Here is a 22,916-nt window from a genome sequence, read left to right as displayed (position 1 = left end):
CCTGGTGCCAAGCAATTGGCCCACTCTGCAGATTTTGACAGATGGAACCCTGTAATTGTGGATAGCTGGCATCCAGAAGGAATTGTAAAGGCAGCTGCTAGTCCAGTTGACTACACTTGAAATAATCAATGAATGATAGCTTGTGCAGGACTCAACAGTGTGTTGTCATAATCTGTGCTGAGTGCATGATTTAAGGGAAACCTTTACCAAATGTGGACAGTATTGCTCTTAAATAAAAACAGAAAATGCTGGAAATACTCAGCAGGTCAGACAGCATCTGTGGAGAGAGAAACAGAGTTAATGTTTCAGGTCAATGACCTTTCATCAGAACTGGAAAAAGTTAGAGATATAACAGGTTTTAAGCAAGTACAGGGGCAGGGAGAGGGGGAGGGGAGGAAAGAACAAAGGGTTGGTAGGGTGGAAGGCAGGAGAGGTTAAATGACAAAGCAAAAGGAGATGGTAATGGCACAAGGAACAAAAGATGGGTCTAGAAGAGGTATAAAAGGGAATAGCAGAATCATCAACAGCTGCCATCTGAAAAAATGGGGCAGAGGTTACAATCTGAGATTGTTGCACTTGATGTTGAGTCCAGAAGGCTGTAAAGTGCCTAATCGAAAGATGAGGTGCTGTTCCTTGAGCTTCGTTGGAACAGTGCAAGAGGCTGAGGACAGAGAGGGAGTGGAGCGGAGAATTAAAATGACAGACGACCGGAAGCTCGGGGTCACACTTGCAGACTGAACGGAGGTGTTCTGCAAAGCGGTCACCCAATCTGTGTTGGGTCTCCCCACTGCATAGGTATTGCTCTTAGCTATGTTGCATGACTAAAGCCGAACACAACAATCGCCCAATGGATTTAATGTATTCGACCGTCATTATCTACAGTATAGTTAGTGGACTGGACTGCCTGCAGATTCTGCCAGATACATATGTTCTTTGGATACTACAGAATCAATTTAAGCAATGTGTATGGCAATTTTTCAACTGGTTCATTCGTGAATTTTATTGGAAGAAATATTCACAGCAAACAAAAATTTAAGATTAATAGTGTAGAATTTTTATTTATTTCCAGTATGATCTGGATTAGTATATATATACACATATATACATACATACACACATGTACAATAAATTTTACAAAGCCTTGTAACCTCAAAAACTAGTTCCAATTCCAAAATAAGTTAACAGTTTATGAAAACATACAGGATACCTTACCTCTAATTGAAATCAGTACACATAATACAAATAATAAAAGGGATCAATTGGGTAGGCACTTTGGTATTCCCATTAAGAATTTGGTCTGAACTTGCTATAGGAATGGGGCCCCATGAACATTCTAGAGGGATCAAATAAATACTCCCTGAACTCAGTCCTAACTAAGCGGTTCTAGTCTACTGTAAGCCGAGAACAGAATAGAGTCCTTCATATTTTGCTCGGGCTATTCCACCAACAGAAGACTGGCAGAGCTAAGTCCACCTGCGCAGAGATCTCCAGGATCTGTTCAAAATTACAGGGATGAGGGTCATTAGCATATGCAGGGAGGGTCCCATTGCACCAGAAAAGGCACTTCAGTACTCCAGCCCCAGTGCACCAGCAACTTCTGGTTCAGACAGTCACGTGGTAAAGTTTTGGCATGAATCTGCAAACAGAGGGAGGAGTGCCATGTTTTTGAGCGATTTTGAATCACCACCATCACTTGCTCAATTACCACTTCCAGATTTTACTGGGCTATTTGACCAACATAATTGACAAACTCCATGAACTTGACATTTCTTTGCAAGGTAAGAATGGTAACATTTTCATTATGCATGAAACAGTATAGAACATTACAAAAACACTTTTGCTATGGTGTAGTTATGTGCTGCAAACAATGTAACTATTATCTTCTATTATCGAGAGTCAAATGTTGGTCGTAGTGGTTAGAGGTGTAATTCTGGAGCATCTGTCTCAGCTTTTGCGCAAAATTCAGCAAATATTTTCCCAAAAGAGAGGCAAATAAATTGTAGGATTTTGCCTGAGTTCAAAATCTGTTTTCAGAGGACTTTGTAGCAAAGATTGCTATGAATCTAAAAGAGAATTTAATCAATGATTCTGGTGACTGTTTTAAGAGATAGTTTGAAGCTATGCCTCTTCATCACAGTTTTGGCTCTCAATTCGAAAAGAGTTCCCAGAGTTATTCTAAAGAGCCTTTGAAATACTTGTTCACTTTGCCTCAACGTATCTGTGTGAAGTGGGTTTTTCTTTGCTTACTTACATCATAAACAAGTATAGAAACCATTTGAATGTAGAGACTGATTTGCAGTTGAAACTCCAAATTGAGATTTCACAAACTGTGTGCTAACAAACACGCTCATCCTACTCAACGGGACCAAGGATAGTCACCAAGTGTTCTTTTATGTTCAGGTTTATTCAGTAGTGTAGTATTGGTAGTGTGCTACTGAACAAACTTGAACATAAAAGAACACTTGATGACTCACCATTGTCTCAGTGAGCCTGTTTGCTAGAACTGTGCTATCAGTATTGCTTTCTGTCTTAATCAATGCTATGTTAACCGAGAAAATAAAATCCTCTTGTCCAATGCAAAAATATTGCTTCTTAGAAAGAATGGGACATCAATCTGTGAAGGGGAATGTAGCAAAAAAATGTTTAGGAACTTCTGCCTTAAATTAATAAATCACTAGACTAGGATAAGTGAACTCTGCAAACAACAGTACGATAGCAAAATACTGCAGATGCTGGAAATCCGAAATAACAACAGAAAATGCTGGAAAAACTCAGCAGGCCAGGCAACATCCGTGGAGAGAAATTAGAGTCAACGTTTCGGGTCAAAACCCTTTATCAAGACTAAAGAGGCACAGGGAATGAAATAGATTAAGAGATGTCTCGTTTTGAATACCTCTTAATGTCTCTTCTCTTTTGTTCTCTCCCAGCCTGGCCTCTTAATCTATTTCATTCCCTGTGCCTCTTTAGTCTTGATAAAGGGTTTTGACCCGAAACGTTGACTCTAATTTCTCTCCATGGATGTTGCCTGGCCTGCTGAGTTTTTCCAGCATTTTCTGTTGTTATTTCTGCAAACAATGCTGTTTAGGTTCAGAATTCTAAACTCAACCCCATCCATCCTGTTTTCAAGGTTGTAAACAGCAAATGTGCTTAGGTAGACAAGGTGATTCAGAGAAATTCTCTTTTCATTGCTGGGATCTGGTTGAATTCAGCATGGGTTAATAGAAGTGTTTCCTTTTTGCCAGTGTTATTTGCTTCATGAAGCTGGTTTGGGTGATCTTAACCCAGTTCCCGAATGGGCTTGGACCTGCAGCACCAAACTACCAGCATCCCAGCATAATTTGGCACTGACAATTTAACTAAGTAAATCATAAGATTGGCTACCGAGTGAAGTGAAAAAATTGTGATACAATGCAAGTACTCTTTTGGGGCTGGGTCAGAGCAGGAGGACTTTTACTATGCATTGGACCACAGTGTACCTAATCTGAGTACTTGATGCTGATATTGGAAGACAAATTTGTACATATTCCATTTTCAGCACCAATCTCTGAACTTAATCAGCACAAAAACTATTTTTTCATCATTACCTTCTCAAAGCAATTATGGACAATAAATGTGTCCTTGCCAGCATTGCACATCTCTCGAACAAATATAAACCCCACCCCTCCCACCAAAATTAGGTAGAAGTTTGCCCAGCAATCACCTTGGAGGACTTTAAGGAAGTCGAAAGCAAAAGTAAAAAAACTTTTTATATAGCATCTCATCACATCTTAAAGCATTTTACATAGAATGAATTATAGAAACATAGAAGATAGGAGCAGGAGTAGGCCATTCGGCCTCTCGAGCCTGCTCCACCATTCAATGCGATCATGGCTGATCATCCAAATTCAGTACCCTGTCCCTGCTTTCTCCCCATACCCCTTGATCCCTTTAGCCTTAAGAAATATATCCAACTCCTTTTTGAATATATTTAATGAATTGGCTTCTACTACCTTCTGTGGTAGAGAATTCCACAGGTTCACCACTCTCTGGGTGAAGAAATTCCTCATTTCTGTCCTAAATGGCTTACCTCTTATCCTTAGACTGTGACCCCTGGTTCTGGACTCCCCGACCATCAGGAACATCCTTCCTGCATCTAGTCTGTCCAGTCCTGTCAGAATGTTATAAGTTTCAATGAGATCCCCTCTCATTCTTCTAAGCTCCAGCGAGTATAAGCCCAATCGACCCAATCTCTCCTCATACATCATTCCTGCCATCCCAGGTATCAGCCTGGTGAATCTTCACTGAACTCCTTCCATGGCAAGAACATCCTTCCTCAGATAAGGCGACCAAAACTGCACACAATGTGGAAATTAATAAATCACTCAAAGTACAGTGACTGTTGTAATATAGGCAAACCTGACAGCTCTTTTGTGTACAGCAAGACCGTACAAATCAGATGAATGATCAGTTAATCGTTTTTTTTAGCAATGTTGGTTGAGGATCAACGCGAGTGTTGGCCAGGACACAAGAAGAACTCCCTGTTTGTCTTCCACTAGTGCAATAGTGGCTTTAACATTTTCCTGAAACCCAAAAACCATTTCAGACACAAGTGCCAGTCTTGATTTTGTGCTCAAGTCCTGAAGTGGGGCTGGAACCAACAATCTTCTAAAGTCAGAGATGAGCACGATCAATCAAACCAAACTGACATGCAGAAAAAGGAGGCTGGATATCAACAAATTTATCATGATTTTACCTAATAAAACACTCAAGATTCAGAATGATCAGAAATACCAGTACCATTAAAATAAATCAACTTCTGCTATAAAATTCACTTATAAAATGGGATTATAGACAACCCTGAAATATTGCACCATCAGAAACAGCCATGTCGCTGACTGGTTATATCTTGCAAATATCCTGAATGTAGTAGTGCCCATAACATCCCAGTTACTACTGCACATTTCAAGAAATAAAGCTGGGTATGTATGGATACCAGTAAACTGGAAAAATCTAAATAAAGTGCTGCTAACAGCTATTGCATTCTCATTGAATTGTAGGCTGGTTTGTAGAATATTCTTCTAGTGTTATTTGATCAATGTGGTTTCTTCATCAGCATCACAATCCTCTTCATTCTCACTATTACTGTCCCCTGCATGATTCACATCACTTCCCTGAAAGTAAATAAAATAGATAAGTTGCAATCAGTTGGAGAAAAGGTGACTTTCACTGCCCTTGCCTTCCATCACAATCACAAACCACTTGTCTAGGCTTTGTTTGAAACAGTAATGGGGTCAGCGGCCACCATAGCTGATTAGTGAATAGACTGATTCATGCAGGTACAGCAAGCAATTAGGAGGCAAATGGCATGTTGGCCTTTATTGCAAGGGGGTTAGAATACAAGAGTAAGAAAGTCTTACAACAATTGTACAGGGCTTTGGTGAGACCACACCTGGAGTACTGTGTACAGCTTTGATCTCCTTATCTGAGGAAGGATATATTTGCCTTGAGGCGGTGCAACAAAAGTTCTTTAGATTGATTCCTGGGATGTGAGGGTTGTCCTATGAGCAGATTGGGACTATACTCTTGAGTTTAGATGAGAGATGATCTCATTGAAACATATAAGATTCTGAGGGGGATTGACAAGGTAGATGCTGAGAGGTTGTTTCCCCTGGCCGAAGAGTCTAGGGGGGCATAGTCTCAGGATAAGGGGCAGCCCAGTGAGGAGGATGAATTTCTTCACTTAGAGGGTAGTGGGTGCTGAATTATTGAATATATTCAAGCGGAGCTATTTTTGGACTCTAGGGGAAAACGAGGGATATGGAGATAATGCAGGAAGGTGGAGTTGGAGGTCAAAAATGATCTTGAATGGTGAAGCAGGCTCAGGAGCCATATGACCTACTCTTAATTATGTGCATAGAGAGTGGATTATACAAAGGAGCGTGGTGCACTTGGATCTGCAGACAGTATGTAATCCAATGAAAATCTTTACATACACTTGCACCCACAATGGTTATTCTGTAATCTATTTGATCAGATAATGAAGATGTATTCAACTTTATACATTTCTTTCTCCCAAAGCTACAAAATGTTTTCTTTATTTGTTTATCATTCTGCCATATCCATCCTTTTGTTCAACGTCTGAGGTTTTCACACTTTTCCTCATTTACTTGCTTACATTCTTTCCCTCCCTCCTAAATTTTGGCTTTGTAAGTCAGTCATTATTGTCCCAGAATAGAAATCACAGCATCAACAATAGGCTGACGTGCTTTCATCGCAATTATACATGCTAGCATTTGATCACCTACTACTGTACTAGGTTCAATTAGGCCTGTAGCAGTAATTTTCCATTCAATGACAGAGGCTGCATTTTTGTTGCAATAAATTTTATAACTGAAACCATTTATCACAAAAGCAGCTCATTAGTTGGGACACTCTCGCTGGTTGTTTTTGGATAAGGATTTCCAGAGCGTTTGGAAAAGTCTGTACTGCTGCTTTTTGTTTCAAATGGACCAACTCAACACTGAAGATGGTGCTTTAATCTTTTAAACTACAAACATGAGAGAAGATTGGGTTCAGCCTTTGGTCAAGTGCTCCCAATTAGCTGCATTTCACAAGCTGTAGGTCGTTGCAGAGTATGGTCTGACCAAGGTGGCCAATTTGAAGAAAACCAAAAGTGATTTCAAAATGCACATTTGCCTTGTATAGGACCTTATCTGAACAGCAAGCTGAAGTTACTGTTTTGGAATCACTAAAAGGCAGTCATTATATTATATTAGAGCTAGTCAGATTGTTTTATTAGAGGTCAATTAGCATTCACCCTTTACACAGATTATGCTAATTATGGATTAAAATATAATTATAATAAATCATCTAAAGCAGATACATCACTGAACATACATATAAATGCAGAGGCCATCCAGGGACATGTAGAGATTTAAAGTTATGAGTTTTCAAACATTTCTGCACATTCATGCTCAGTTATCTAGCTGTGCAATAAAGAAACAATGTTGAAAGAACGTCAATACATTCACATCAAATGCATCACATCAGGCATTATTGTTTAAATTCCCAGCAAAGTGTCTAAATTCACAAAAGGCAAGAACATCTGTATTTGATATGTATGTAAAACTTGCACAGTCTTTCATGTTCCCACTCTATACATGAACATGATCAGTCATTAAAATTTATATAGATCAGCCTCTAGCAGGGAGACTAATTTGAGGCTGCATTTAATGGACACCAGTGTCTCAATTTTTTAAAACAAAATAATAGAAATTGTTGCCCGAGGATGGTGGTGTGGTCAAAGTGGGGCAAGAGTATTTTGTGTCAGTCAGTGATACAATGTAACAAAATGATGTTTATTTCAATACAATGCAAGTATATTTTTCCACATTGAAATCCCATTGATTTAGTCATCTTGCCATATGACCTCCCATATTACATCTCCTTGTCTCGTCAGCCACTGCATGGGAAGGGCCATTTGTCCCAGAGTAGCTCAATTCAAAAGAAAATCACATTTGGGATATGATCAGGAGCTCCCAGATACTAATAATCCCTGTACTAGCTCAATATGTGACAGTATTTAACCAGTAGTGTTTTTTCTGGGCCAGGTGACTCCAAAACACAATGTGTTTCAGGGTGATCCAAAATGCTGATCCCTGTTGAAATGAACAGAGGCACTTTGGGGTCAGGCAGCCCCTCCTCATAACTAATGTTACCAGAGTGGCTCCAGTGAGAAACGGTGAAGATGGTCATGAGGCTACAAAAAACAATATTCTTTTAACATAAAAGGAACAATACTATTTATTTACCCCGAGATACCCAATAGAAAATACTACTACAGACTTTCTCCCACTTTTATTCTGTAGATGTTCATTGCCGCAGCAGCAAACTGATCACATCAGGCTCTGTAAAGTGGGATTTAACAAACTGCCTAGTTCGCTCAAGTGGAGTTGCTGTCAGATTTAGTCTGGCATGAACATAACAGATGACAATTATGTATGCATCTCTCTTCACACAGATTATGTACCATTCTATTTTCCTGTGACTGCAGCAAGACTACTTCTTCTTCAAGCTGGTGATATGGGACGCTGTACAGGTCAGAGATCTTCTCTGGAAGAGGTTGATTCAGCGTTTCTGGCAGCAACAAACTAAGGACTCCTGCTAGCAGTCCGGCGACGCCAAACACCACAAAAGGTAATGACCACTGAATGGATTTCTGTCAAGGGCAGTAAAGAAAATCAGATGACCAATGCTATATGAATGACATTGCACTGAAGATATAAATGACAGTGGTGTTACTTAGAAGCCAAACATGGTAACTAGATAAAACATAGAAAGTAAATACAATCCTCATACAAAATATCTTTAAACAACTGGTTTTCTTCTGCCAGCCTGTGTGCAGGATGCAAAGTTTCAGTTTCATCACATAGTACAACATCTCTCTACATGGCTAAGAACGGATCAATGTGGATCCCAATTTGAAGCTTTACTGGGGAGTATGGGTTCAGCAGGAAGTTCGGTCTACTGCTAGGGTGCAGTTCCAGGAGATACCAGGAGCACTATGGTATCTTGCCCAAGTGACTATTCTCCATGTCTAATCCCAGCCATTGCCAGCAGACTATGGCTGCGATTTTGCTGACCTCAGGTGGGTCCGTGGCGGGTCCAGACCCCGCTGCCGTCTCCTTCCCAGCCTCAAAATGAATTTACCTTGATGGGGCTTGTTAAGCCACCCAGCACGTTTGCTGGCCAATTAGAAGAAGCGGGTCTGGTGACGTTATTTGATGATGCGTCAGCTGGTTTCCTTAAAAGGGACCACGGCCAACTTTATTTTGACATTTGTACTGTCAGTGTTCTACAGCATTGAGGTGCTGCAAACACAGACAATGACTGCACAGAGGTGCAGGGCTGTACCCAGGCTCTGCCATAACTCCCTCCATATGCTTATGGAGGGAGTCACAGCACACAGGGAGGTCCTCTTCCCTTCCCATGGGCTGAAGAGACTTCCCCAGGAGATCAATATAGCCTGGTTGCACATTGCAGAGGAGGGCACAAGCAGGGTTGTGGTCATGAGGACCTGGGTTGAGTGCTGCAAATGTTTTAATGATCTCAGTAGATCACAAAACATTAGTACAAAGCCACAATCCACTTCATCCTACTGTGCCTCTCATCACATCCCCATCACTGCCTTCCCTACCCATCCTTACTCACACCAATTTACGTTGGACCTCCACCCATCACTATTTACATGATCACATCCCCATCTCATGAGCCACCCCTCACACTCGTCCTAGTCCAATCATACCAACCAACAGACAAGGGTAGGCACTTGGTTGGTGTTTTATGCAATGTTCATGTAAAGTTTGTGTTAATGTGGTGTCATACATTGAAATCTTTATTTTCAATAGTGTTCTTGGACAGATTTGTGCACACCTTTGGAAGTGGCTTAGTGAGTTGCAGTGAATGGTGAAACAACAGTACCCCCCCACAATGCTGAGGAGTGTGAAAGGAATGGCTTGGGCATTGTAGGAATTTTTTATGGGGTTGGTGTGGGGTGATGCCAACCTGGCACATCATGTGGCAGCCAGGGTGTACAGCGTCAAGCGAAGTAAATCTGGCCATAGTGAGGCCATCCTTGGCAGTAATGTGCTTGGGTGCTGATGCCGTGTAGCATCAGTTGATTGCAGAGAAGGTTGGTGGTGTTGGTGCTGCTGGTGTGCCTGGTGCTGCGGATTGTGGTGGGATTCTGAGGACCAAGGAGAGAGTATGGAATAGATGGCAGATGAAGTAGAGATGACAGAAGCGATCTGTCAATGGTGAGAGAGGTAATGAGGTCAGGCTGGATGGAGACTTGTGTAAAGACTTGCAGCATGGTGAATCTGTTGTGGAAAGGCTGAGGTAAGATGTCTAAGGTGGGAGCTTTTACTTGACATTTGAAGTTGTCAACTCAACAGCTGATTCAATGGCCACTGAACTCCTGCCTCAGCTTAACAGACGTAATTCCCATGGCGAGCACGTAAAAATCAAAAGGTGAGCTCAAATGTGTTCTTAATCATCTCTAAACAAGGTCTGAAACAAAGTCTGCGTGTCGGGTCTGCTCAGCGTGGACAAACCAGACATTGGGGAAAGGCCTGTGGCAGCGGGGTCCCAACCCACTGGGGGAAAAAAAACTTTCCCACCGGACCAGCCACCGATCACACCCACTGACCCTGCCCAACCCCCCGCCGGAAATTCCAGCTCTACATGTCTAGGAGATGATGGGTGGGGGGTTGGGGGGCGGGGGGTGAAGAAAGAAGAAAGAAAAAAAAGAGGAAAACAGGCAGATGACAGTAGTGGAGCCTGATCCTATTTCCCTGCAAGCACATTTTCCAGTGTGTTGAAGGTAGGGGGCACTTGATAACAATTGAGCAGATTTCTAGCTGATTTTTCAAAAAAGGGGCACTTTTGGTCAATTAAAGCACCATATTCGCATTCCAACAGATCATCATCTTCCTGGACTATATGGCTCAACAACACAATGCAGTAGATTTACTTACTCAGCTATCAGGAAATTTTAAAAAGTACTTGTCAAAGGTGAATTACACTAGGTAACAAACCCTAGAGAACACTTAAAAAATTCAATTTTACTTGCATTAAAAAATTAATTTTCACAACAGAAAGTTAACCAATGTTGTTCTGTAGGAATATTAAACTAAGTTTAAGCTAAAGCATTGAATCCAAAAATAAATTAACTCCATTACATCAAGGACTGCAGATATATGTGGGCAAAGAGCCCAAGTATTCCAGAATGCAACATTCTTAAACCAATTGCAGTTATCATGCAACCATTTATTTAATGTTGTTTAAGATCATAAAACTAAGCCTTTAAGAGACAAGAATGAAGTTTAAGGAATGGAGTCACTTAATATTGCCCATGTTTAAATAAAAGTAGTGTTGCAAGTTGGGCTATTTCCCAATACTACTTATTAATGCTTTCCATAAAGTTCAGCTTCCACAGGAAAGCCCATACATTATATGAACCAAACGAGACTCCAGGATGGTATGTTGCCTCCCTGGTGCAAGGGTCAAGGATGTCTCAGAGCAGCTGCAGGGCATTCTGGAGGGAGAGGGTGAACAGCCAGTTGTCGTGGTGCATAAAAGGTACCAACGTGATAGGTAAAAAATGGGATGAGGTCCTAAAAGCTGAATATAGGGAGTTAGGAGGTAAATTTAAAAAAATTAGGACCTCAAAAGGTAGTAACCTCAGGATTGTTACCAGCGCCACATGCTGGCCAGAGTAGAAATAAGGATATTTCAGATGAATACGTGGCTAGAAGAAATGGTGCAAGGGGGAGGGATTCAAATTCCTGGGACATTGGAACCGGTTCTGGGGGAGGAACTGAATGAAATCAGTATTTGTAGGGAAATGGTGTTAGGGAAATTGACAGGATTGAAGGCTGATAAATCCCCAGGGCCTGATAATCTACATCCTAGGGTACTTAAGGAAGTGGCCCTAGAAATAGTAGATGCATTGCTAGTCATCTTCCAAAATTCTATAGACTCTGGAACAGTTCCCATGGATTGGAGGGTAGCTAATGTAACCCCACTATTTAAAAAAAAGGTGGTAGAGAAAAAACAGGGAATTATAGACCGGTAAGCCTGACATCAGTAGTGGGGAAAATGTTAGAGTCCATTATAAAAGACGCAATAGCAGAGCACTTGGGAAAACAGTGACAGGATCAGACAAAGTCAACATGGATTTACAGGGTAAATCATGCTCGACTAATTTACTGGAATCTTTTGAGGATGTAACTGGTAGAATAGATATGGGAGAACCAGTGGATGTGGTGTATTTGGACTTTCAGAAGGCTTTCAATAAGGTCCCGCATAAGAGACTAGCATGCAAAGTTAAACCACATGGGATTGGGGGTAAGGTACTGACTTGGATAAAGAACTGGTTGGCAGACAGGAAGCAAAGAGTTGGAATAAACAGGTCTTTTTCCAAGTGGAAGGCAGTGACTAGTGGGGTACTGCAGGGATTGGTGCTAGGACCCCAGTTATTCACAATATATATTAATGATCTGGATGAGGGGACTAGATGTAATATCTCCAAGTTTGCAGATGACACAAAGCTGGGTGGGCGTGTGCTGTGAGGAGGATGCAGAGAAACTCCAGTATGATTTGGACAGGTTGGGCGATTGGGCAGATGCAGTATAATGTGGATAAGTGCGAGGTTATCCACTTTGGTGGCAAAAACAGGAAGGCAGATCATCTGAACGGCAATAGATTGGGAAAAGGGGAAGTGCAACGAGACCTGGGTGTCCTTGTGCAGCAGTCGCTGAAGGTAAGCATGCAGATGCAGCAGGCGGTTAAGAAGGCAAATAGTATGCTGGCCTTCATAGCGAGCAGTTTCGAGTACAGGAACAAGGATGTGAGACCAGAGAGTATTGTGTGCAGTTTTGGTCGCCGTATCAGAGGAAGGATGTTCTTGCCATGGAGGGAGTGCAGCGAAGATTCACCAGACTGATACCTGGGATGGCAGGAATGACGTATGGAGAGAGATTGGGTCGATTAGGCTTATATTCACTAGAGTTTAGAAGAATGAGAGGGGATCTCATTGAAACTTATAAAATTCTAACAGGACTAGACACACTAGATGCAGGAAGGATGTTCCCGATGGCAGGGGAGTCCAGAACCAGGGGTCACAGTCTAAGGATAAGGGGTAAGCCATTTAGGACTGAGATGAGGAGGAATTTCTTCACCGAGAGAGTGGTGAACCTGTTGAATTCTCTACCACAGAAGACAGTTGAGGCCAATTCATTAAATATATTCAAGAAGGAGTTAGATATATTTCTTAAGGCTAAGGGGATCAAGGAATATGGGGAGAAAGCAGGGACAGCATACTGAATTTGGATGATCAGCCATGATCACATTGAATGGCGGAGCAGGCTCGAGGGGCCGAATGGCCTACTCCTGCTCCTCTCATATGTTTCTAAAACTTTGTATCTCCCAGCGTTATACATAAAATCTCATAACTGGCTGGAAGGTGAACAATGAACCTTCATACTGTGGGGTATGCAGTGGAAGTACTATGGGATGCCACTGTACACTCCTGGCCTCTGAATCAGTGGGGGGGGAAAAAAAAAAAAAAAAAAAAATCACACTGACAGCTTTATAGTTCAGACTAAACTACTAATTTATTGTAAGAAGTAAACTTACACCGATGACTTATTTACCCAGAGAGCGGTAAGCATGCGGAATATACTACCACAAGGAGTAGTTAAGGCGAATACCACAGATGCATTTAATGGGAAGCTAGATAAGTACAGAAGGGAGAAACGAATGAGGAGGATATGCTGATAGCATTAGATGAAGTAAGGTGGGAGGAGGCTTGTGTGGAGCATAAACACCCACATAGACCTGTTGGGCCAAATGGCCTATTTCTGTGCAAGATTACAATTCAATACTTTAGGTACATTAATCTGTTTTCAGAGTCCAACATAATGAATCATTTCAAAATTCTTGAAGTCCTATTCTCAAAATTCTTTTGACATTATATGCTAAATATGGGCTCAAAGCACAATGGACTTCATGCTCACCACAGACAGAGCTTAACAGTTGAAGCATATGAAGTAAAGTAATCATTAGCAGCAGTCATATTTACTCCCAGTCTGATCTTCCTCTGAATTGAGAATGGTCAATCAAAATTAGATTATTGGTTAGTGTCACCTAGCATCTAAGTTACTCAAGAAATCCTGCTGCTGACACAATGGGCCTGAATTTGCGGTTGGAGGCTTCCTGTGGGTAGATGCCGCCAAACTGCAATAAAAACTACGAACCTACCTGATGGTCCTGGATCCACGGAGACTGCCGCTCCTGGGCCTCTACATGCACGCATTCATAGAGGCCCATGTATCCCGGGGCCCATGTGGTTCGCAAACGTCCCTGGGATCACGTGGGCCAACCCACGAGAACAGGGGATCCCCATTATGCTTATGGGGATTCCATTTACGTAAGGAATCCCCATAAGTTTAATAGGAATCACCCAAAATATACATGTACACAACCTTGAAATAAAAAATTACATTTAAAATTAATACAATTTCATTAAACATGGAACAAAAATTAAATTGAAAAAAATTTAAATGTTTAAGGGGCTAAAAATAACCCAACTAATTTTCAAGTTTTTTTTATGTTCGAATAATTTTTAAAATTGTAATATTTATTTAAACTCTTACGCTGGCAAAAGGCTCTTCGCCTGCTTTTACCAGGCATAAGAGTTTCACGGGCATTCACTGGGCAGTAGCTGGGCAAATAGCCCAACTCTCCGCCAGCAAATGTCCATTTCCTGGGGATGCGGAAGATTCTGACAGATTGCAAGTTCCAGGTTTTCGCACATGCATAAACCTGGAACTTCCAGTTCATAAACCCGGAATTTGCAGGGCACTTACAGCCGCATACGCAGTCATGCCCGGAAAATCCGAGCCAGCACAATGTAATCTGCTCTCATACAAACATTGCTTACTCGCAATTAACAGTTCAAACTGGTGGTCATGAAGACAGACAGTTTCCATTCATTAGTTTAAAAGTCACCACAATGTGCTCTCTATATATTTAAAATCAAACAAGAGAAGCCACATGAAAAGGTGTAATTGGTAGAATTTGAAACAGGATGGATCCGAAACCTGTCATATGAAATAGGAAACATTTCCCCCTCAATGTCAATTATCTGCAATCTTCATGACAACTGCATCAGTAAAATTAAGATAAAGTAATGGATTCCACACCACCCCCCCCCCCCAAACTGAGTGTACAGAGTGGGTGCAATTTTAATATGATCAAAAATAGAATTTCGAAAATTGTCTTTATACAGAATAGTTAGAATTTGAAATTCTCTGTCTCAAACCATTGTTTTAAAAAGGTAATTAGATAGTTGCTTGAAAAAGGAATAAAAAAAAAGATATAGGGAGTGAATAGGAGAGTGGGGAAAAACACAGGTATAAATTTAATGAGCTGAATAGTCTGATTCAGTGCTGTACATTCCATGATTGCAAATTTGACCCAACAGATTGCCAAAAATGACAAAACTGATACATGCAGTTCACAGAAAAAGTGTTTTGGGGTCTGACTTATCAATATAGAATGTGATTTTAAAGGACCACACTTGTGACAGGAAATTAAAATTCTGAAATGTATTGAAGTATTAATGTACTGTGAAATGGACAGAAATGTAATTTTTTTCCAACTACAGGACTCTATTCTAAAATTAATTTTTCATTGAGAATTCTAATGTTGAACAAAACAAACTCCATTTCAGCAACAATGAACACAACTCAAACCTGCATTTACTTACAGCCCAAGGATTAGCTGTTTAAGGCAATAATTAAGTGCCCTGGAGAGGTTTTTCTATTGCACATACATGAACATCCTGTGGTTATAACCATAATTTAAAGGATTTAGAATAGGCAAGTTTCATCCAAATTAATAAGCTGTGTGTGGAAATAATCTCATGTTTGGATAATTCATACTTTTAATTCAAGTTATTCCACAATGTTTCAGATATAAACTGGAGCATATGTTCTGAACATTCCCAGTAAAATTCTTTCACGACACTTCTCTCCTCCCCCATGCCACTCAAATACTAGAATTGAGCCTCTGATCCAAGGCTGCCATTGTTTGACACGCCCCGCCGCCCCCCCCCCAAAATATAAAAAGTAATGTTTAAAGCTCAACAATGACCAGAAAGAAGTCTCCACACTTCTAAGCTTATGCTTTTGTTCAATAGCTTATAAGGCATTGAGATTTCTGACCATTTAAGTGCTTGGAGGTGGGGAAAGAACAACGGTTCTGCTAATGCATCACATTTTCCAGCAGCACAGGATCACAACGTCATCTGAATGCTTTCCTTGGTTGTGTGTCAGTTACTAGTTCAGGGCAAACAAATTAGCAGCCACAATCACCAGTCAGCATTTCCCTTGTTCCGTCTCAGTTGAACATACTCCTGTAGTACATGAACAACAGGGTGTCGAAGTAGAGCACCAGTAGGATCTTTGGTTTTCACCTAGCAAATTAACTTAGCTAGCCACAGTTTGAAAGATTTTTGATTTAAATCTGCACTGGCACTTCTAATGTGTTCAAGAATATGCCAAGAGTTGACAATACTGGGAAAATGCTCAGCGTGACAATTTCAGAGACCAGTTACCCACAACATTTGTATTCATACCTAAATGGCATCTGAAAAAAGTTGCTCCAGGAACAATCTCTACTTTCAATGGGAAGGGTGAAATCAATATTGGAATTAAAAAAATGAACATTTCCCCCCACGACAAGTCATTTTTCTGTAATTGTTATATTTAAAAGAGCCTTACTAGTGTATTACGATCCATTAGTAAAACTATACAGTGCCTCAAATTGAATGAGATTAAGTCAGTTACATAAGGTAAATAAATAAATGCCTTTATAACTAGTTTTCCCATCAGCTATTTAGATGTGAACATGAAAAATACAAATAATCTAAACCAAGTATTGAAAATATTTGCATCACCTTACCCAAAAGAACATAAAATACGTTGTACAAAAATGTAGTCACACAAAAGCTTTTAAAAAAAATGTTTACTGTGAAAGCACTGAAAATGGAGGGGTAAATCATATTGCACTTAACTATACCAAAAACCATTCCAGAAAACTTGTCATTAGATTTAAAGATCTGCAATAAATAACTTTAAAACTCTATAGACTAAATAAATCTCACTTGTAGAAACCACACTGCAATTTTGGTCAGCACAACAAAACAAGTAAACTTAATACAATCTACAATTAAACCCATGCAAACTATTCAATCTTCTTATGCTGCTGCATTTTTGGCCCGGAATTTGCGGTGGGCAATAACTGCAAACACGTTCGATTGCTGTTACGAACCTTTTTGAAACGGACCACAACTTCAGGATTTCACGCATGCGCATCCGAACGCGGAATTCCTGAAGTTGCGGTCATTCACTGCTCCGACACTGGCTGGGCTGTGCAGTGCCCCCACCCCCCCTACCCGCCCATAGCCAGCAATCAGTGTAATCAGGGGAATCAGTGAAACGGACAAAATTTTTGGCTTTTCCGCAGTAATATCGCTGTTAAATTCCCATTAAAAGTTAGACCTTGTTGGATTAGGTGCACCTGGGATTTCAACAGCGTATTGACTGCTAAACAAATGTCGCGGCCCTGAAAAAAAATCAGACTTTAATTTTGTGGTGTCAAATTTATCCCCTTTAATAAAAATTACAATTACAAAACTTTTCAAAAAACTTTATTCTGAAAGTTTAAAAAAAAACTCAGGTTTACCTTTTCCCCATGCAAGAGCTCCAATCTCTGTTTTGCTCTCTAAAAAGTTAGAATAAAAGGAGCTTATTCACTTCCTGGCTCTCAGTCTGCGAGAATTCTGCACGGTGATTGGCCGCTTAGACAGCTTGTTGACAACACAGCAGCTCACAGTAAGAATTCCTCATTAACATCTCAACTGAACATTGGAAAAGCCAAACTTCTCGCCACAGAGATCGAGAGATCTTTGTGGGAAGCATACTTCGAGGCCAGCGGTGAACACCTTTGCGTCGCCGCTGACCGCAAGTTACGGGCCATTATAGTGCTGCCATCAGAGGCAGCCCCAACTCGAGCAAAAGCACTGCATTATAAACACCGTGACACTTGTGACTCGGAGCATAGAAGCTTACCGCAAGATAATTTCTTGCATCACTGATGACAAACACATGCAGCAGTGGTGTTGGATCCACATGCTGGCATTTTATTCTGGCTGTGGGAAGGCTGACTCCTCCTGCTGAATATGGGGCCAATGCAGTTTTTGCAGCCTACATCGACTCCGCCCCAACATATTAAGCTGCTTTTACATTGCCCATAGTGGGCTAGTAGGGGCCCCAATTCCCAACACACATATCTTGGGAGTACCCAGAGAGAAATTGCCAGATTCAAAGTCTGACATCAGAAAGACGATCAGAACATCAGGTGTCTCCGGTGCCCCAACATCAGAAAGACTGGTGTCTCCGGTGCCCCAACCCCTCTCCTGCTTTGTCTCTGCAATTGTGGGCATGGGGAGACAAGCAGCTTCATTTGAGCAGAGGTAGATGGGGTAAAGAGAAGCAGCATGACTGGAACTCACTGCGGAGGGGAGAGCTTGGCAAAAGTGACACTAACTAAAGAAAGTACTCCAAGACTTTTGAAAATAATTCAAATCATGGGATTCATGATTCCCATGACAAGGATACAGCTTTAATGATGACCATTTAAATCTGGCTGTTGCAGTTTATTGGTTACAAATCCAAAGATTTTGTACTAGTTTGTGTTGCTGTCAGAAAGTATTATGTTTTGACAGTCACTACACCAAATAGCCTTCATCTGAATTGGGATTTAAAACTTGAATTTGGTTCCAGGGTTGCCAGATTAGTGTACCTGGCTATATACTGTATGAATAGCTCCTTTAACTGTCCTAATTATGCTCTCAGTTCAAACTTGGAAATCAAAAGGAAATTTGCCAGTTCAAGCTCTCAGTTTGGGGGTCAGTGGTTGCAGTGCTCTTCTTTCCACTTAAAAGTAGAAAAGAGATTTGGTTTTAAGCACTGTGGGATTTTTTCTACATTAAAGGCGCTATATAAATGCAAGTTGTTACTATATTATAGGATGACAAAACTAAACCAGCAATATCAATTAGCCTTGGATCCATTGCACATTTTATTTAGCTCAAAACTACCAAAGTCCCAGTAATTAAGGGTCTTACTCAAGTTACTTCCTTCTTTCACTTCACCTTCATTCAAACTTAAAGACCATTCATCTAGCTTGTAAAGAGTCATTTTTCATTTATCGTCTCCATTTCAGCTACAGTTCCAAGTGGGAGTAACAACAGATACTGCAGTTCAAAAGTAATCCATTGGTTGTAAAGTTCTTTGAGACATCCTGAGGACATGAAAGATGCTACATACATGCAAATTCTCTTTCTTTCTAGCTCAGGAAACCTTGTATGAAGCATTCTAAATGCAATATTTTAACCTCCATTCTTGTACTGCAGTTGCTGAATATGGCACTTTGCAAAGTTTTGCACACAGCTACCCATTGTCAAGCAGTTTTGCAAACTAATATGGTATTTTCATGTAGAATTTCTTCATTAGAAAGGATATCACTTGTTTCAGAGGATAGTGTGAAGTATACTACATGGTATACACTCATCCAGCTGTGAAGATAATTTCCCTTTTCCCCCTCCTCCCCCACCCCACACAGAATTCTGGAAACGTACCAGTACGACAATATTGTTCTAAAGAGAAGAAACTTTTTGAAGAACAAAAACCAGTCACCTGATGCTGCTATGCTTAATAAATGTTTTACGAGGAGAGGTTGGGGGAAATCAAAAAATAAACAGGATGTTGTTAAGGATGCCTTTTGGTACTTTGAAAGAAGTAAAAGTTTGTGTATGACCAAATTCTCAACACAAAACCTTTTATTTGAGTGTATCAGCTGCTATTCCAACAGTGTGAACATATGCATGGTCAGTGACCACTCATCAGAAGAGTTCTTTTGCCACATTGGCTGAGGAATGACATTTGTAGAAGACCCTATTCATCTCATTGGAAATGCCTTGCACAATTAAGCAAATTGTTAAAAACCTGTTAGAGCCATATTAACACTTTACTTCAAAAAGATACATCAGCAAATTTACTTTCCTTCTATTCATTGATCACAATGAAAAATAGTCCCACACACTTTCAGCACTGCAATTCACCTTTGAAATAGCTATCCAGAGCATCATGTTACAGGTTTTCTTGGTTCTTTTAGGAGGTAAAGGTCTGTACAATTAGACTATCTGAAAAGACATACTCCAACAGGGAATTAATGTGATTAATCATAGCCAATGGGGCATTATTTCTCACCAACACAGGGCCACATTAATGTAGGTGTGGGAGTTATTTTTTCAGACAATGGATTAATAGGAACAAACATTAATCTGTTGTCATTTAAGCTCCAAACCAAATTCACACATACACACCTACATGCTGCTTTATATCCACCTTTCCAAAACGTCTTGCAGTGGAAACTCAAATCATTGGCAACAAATTTGATGACTGACTCTACTGAAGAACACATTTTGTTGGTGTGTCTGGAGGTAACTGTTTGATAGGTGAATAAGTTTGCCAATCAAAAACACTCAGAATTTTCTGTTCACTTTCCTCCCTCACAGCATACCAAGTTTATCAACTTATTGCAAACAAATTGGAAAGCTATATAAATTAATTAAAGTTGTGCTGGAGGAAGTATTTGAAAGCTAACTACACAGTATTTTTTATAATGCTCATTGTTGAAACTAGCAGCGTGCAGTTAATAACAATGCAAAATCAACCAATAGCACCCAAATGGCTCAATTCACATGTGGTTGAGCCACACGGATTAGGACAATCTGGGAAGAGTCAGCGATAGGGGAGGACTACATTTTGGCCTTCGTGTCCCAAAGCTTGAGTAGAGAAAAAAAAAAAATTGTTGGGTTCCTACCCTTGATTCTCTATCCAAGTCATGCTATTAGAATGCTTGTTTGGGCGCCCAAACAAAGAATTCGCTTGGCTAGGATTCTCCTAATTGAACAGACCATTTGGGTGCAGCGGCTCAGTGATAGCATTCTTTGCCGGAGTCAGAAGGTTGTGGGTTCAAGCCCCACTCCAGAGACTGGAACACAACATCTAGGCTGATGCTCCAGTGCAGTACTGAGGGAGTGCAGCACTGTCGGAGATGCAGTCTTTCGGATGAGATGTTAAACCGAGGCCCCCTCTGGTGGGCGCAAAAGATCTCATGGCACGATTTTGAAGAAGAGCAGGGGAGTTATCCCCAGTGTCCTGGCCAATATTTATCAATGAACATCACTAACAGATTATCTGGTCATTGCTGTTTGTGGGATCTTGCAGTGTGCAACTTGGCTGCCGTGCTTCCTACATTACAGTGACTATACTTCAAACATACTTCGTTGGAGTCTGCCAAGGTAATTTTGGAACCACTTGATGCCTCATCCATTATGCCTCGAGACACAAGCAGAGCACTCTTCTAAACAGCTTTTGCTAGTAAACATGCCATTTTTGAACCGAATTTAAATTCTCAAATAGCCATAGTGGGATTTGAATTTATGTTATCTGGTTTATTAGTCCAGGCCTCTGGATTGCTAGTCCAATAACAACCATGACACTACTGCAGTCCATAATGTAAAGAATCATAGATTTGTACAGCACAGAAGGCAGCCATTTATCCCATCACATCCGATGCCAGGGATGGTAAATTGTTGAGGAGACTGGAGATCCTGGACCATTTCCACTGGAGCAGAGACGAACAGGAGATTTAATACGTTTTTTTTAAATTATGAAGGGGTTTGCTAGTGAATAGGGAAAAACTATTTCCTGTGGTTGAGGAGTCAGTGACAAAGGGTCATCAATTTAAAATAGTCACTAAAAGAGCGAGGAGAGAAGTTAGACAAGAAATTTCCTTACAAGCAGGCTTGAAATGCTTTGCAATGGAATCAAGAGAAAACTGGATACATATTTTAATCAGAGGAACGTGTTCCTATATGTCACACACATCCTTGTAAACAAGCTCAGTGCTTGCATATAATTTTGATCTTCATTAAACATTCTTTTCATAGCACAGCATCACCCATGAGACCAGAGTCCAATGCCTCCTCCTCGATGCTCAAACACTCCCCATTCTTACAGCTTCCTCGTGCTCAGTCACCTAGTTCAATATCTGCATTTCCACTACATTTGCCCAGGTGAAAGTCACCAAGCTGGTGTGTAGGACAGAAAAGGCAAGTGACAAAAGTTGCAATAATAAGGGACAAGAGGCAGGCTGTTCATCAACTTTATCACCAACATAATTATCTAACAACATGTGAGGACTTTGGCAGAGAAATTGGCTATGGTCCGTTTTCAGGTACATAGCCACTGGCGTGCAGACAGCATGCACCCCAACAGGGAAGACAGGGGCTGGCCTGCAATATGGCCTTGGACATTATTTATACGAGCTGTTGCCATCTGTTGTGCCTCCCTCCACAGAGAGCTCGCCAATTTTACAAGCCGCTTGCTTTGAGGACAGTCCTATGAGTGGGATAACGGAGAAGAGGCATTGTAGAAGGATGGTGTGGTCAAGTGTGTCAAAGACAGAAGCATCACCAATGAGATTAGAAAAGGGATAATGCATCGGTGTCAGTCAATGTTGTTTAGGACTTTGGCTAGGGTGGTCCAGCACTGCGGCAGGAGTGGAAACCCGATTGGAGAAATTCAAATAGGGAGTTGCAAGAAAAGGTGAGTGGTGACAACACATTGAAGGATTTGGGAGCAAAAAGAGAGAGGGGTAGGAGATAGGGCGGTAGTTTGCAAGGAGCGGATTGAGGGTGGGTAATGATGGCAATTTTGAAAGGAAGGTGGGCAGTGCCCAAGGAAAGGGTACATTTAGAATGTCAGCTGGAATGGGAAATTGGATGGTCAGCAGTTTGAGGAGGTGGTGGTTGGGGCTCATGGACAAGATGAGCTCAAAGAGGCATAGAGGGGGAGATGGGAGAGAAGCTAGAGATGTGGGTTCAGGCTAGAGCCAGGAAGAGCCTGGAGAAAGATTTGGCTTTGTGGGCAATTAGAAGAGGAAAACAACAGAGCCAGCTTAGCAGATAGAATTGTTTGTCACAAAGACTGAGTGTATGAGCTCCTTGCAGTTGTTGGAGGGGAGGGCGACGAGAGAGGTTGAAGCAGACAGCTGTAGACAGAAATTGAATTTTAACAATTGCAAATACAATTCCAATACTTGCCTTCAAGAGCAGAAAGCTCTAGATTGCTATTCATTTTCAGAATTTTTAAGTCTGCATATTATAAAAGTAGAAAAAAATAGTAACTAGAAAATATTTTGATGCAGAAATATATCCCCAGCATTCTGTTTTCATCTAA

General features: G+C 40.9%; 1 protein-coding gene across 1 annotated transcript in view; it reads right to left on the bottom strand.

Moving 5' to 3' along the window:
* Positions 1-3,727: 3,727 nt before the first annotated feature.
* Positions 3,728-22,916, bottom strand: part of LOC147107590 (solute carrier family 22 member 15-like) — a 44,389-nt gene continuing 25,200 nt past the window's right edge. Inside the window, 2 exon segments of the mRNA XM_086006744.1 lie at positions 3,728-5,150; positions 8,009-8,197. Coding sequence (XP_085862870.1) covers positions 5,064-5,150; positions 8,009-8,197 — 276 coding nt within the window. The 3' untranslated portion in view covers positions 3,728-5,063.

Source organism: Somniosus microcephalus, chromosome 14, assembly GCF_052327205.1.
Source record: "Somniosus microcephalus isolate GS21.2 chromosome 14, FLI_Smic_1.0, whole genome shotgun sequence".
Taxonomy (NCBI): domain Eukaryota; kingdom Metazoa; phylum Chordata; class Chondrichthyes; order Squaliformes; family Somniosidae; genus Somniosus; species Somniosus microcephalus.
The sequence above is the reverse complement of the archived record's forward strand: the minus strand, read 5'-3'. Positions and strand labels throughout refer to the sequence as shown.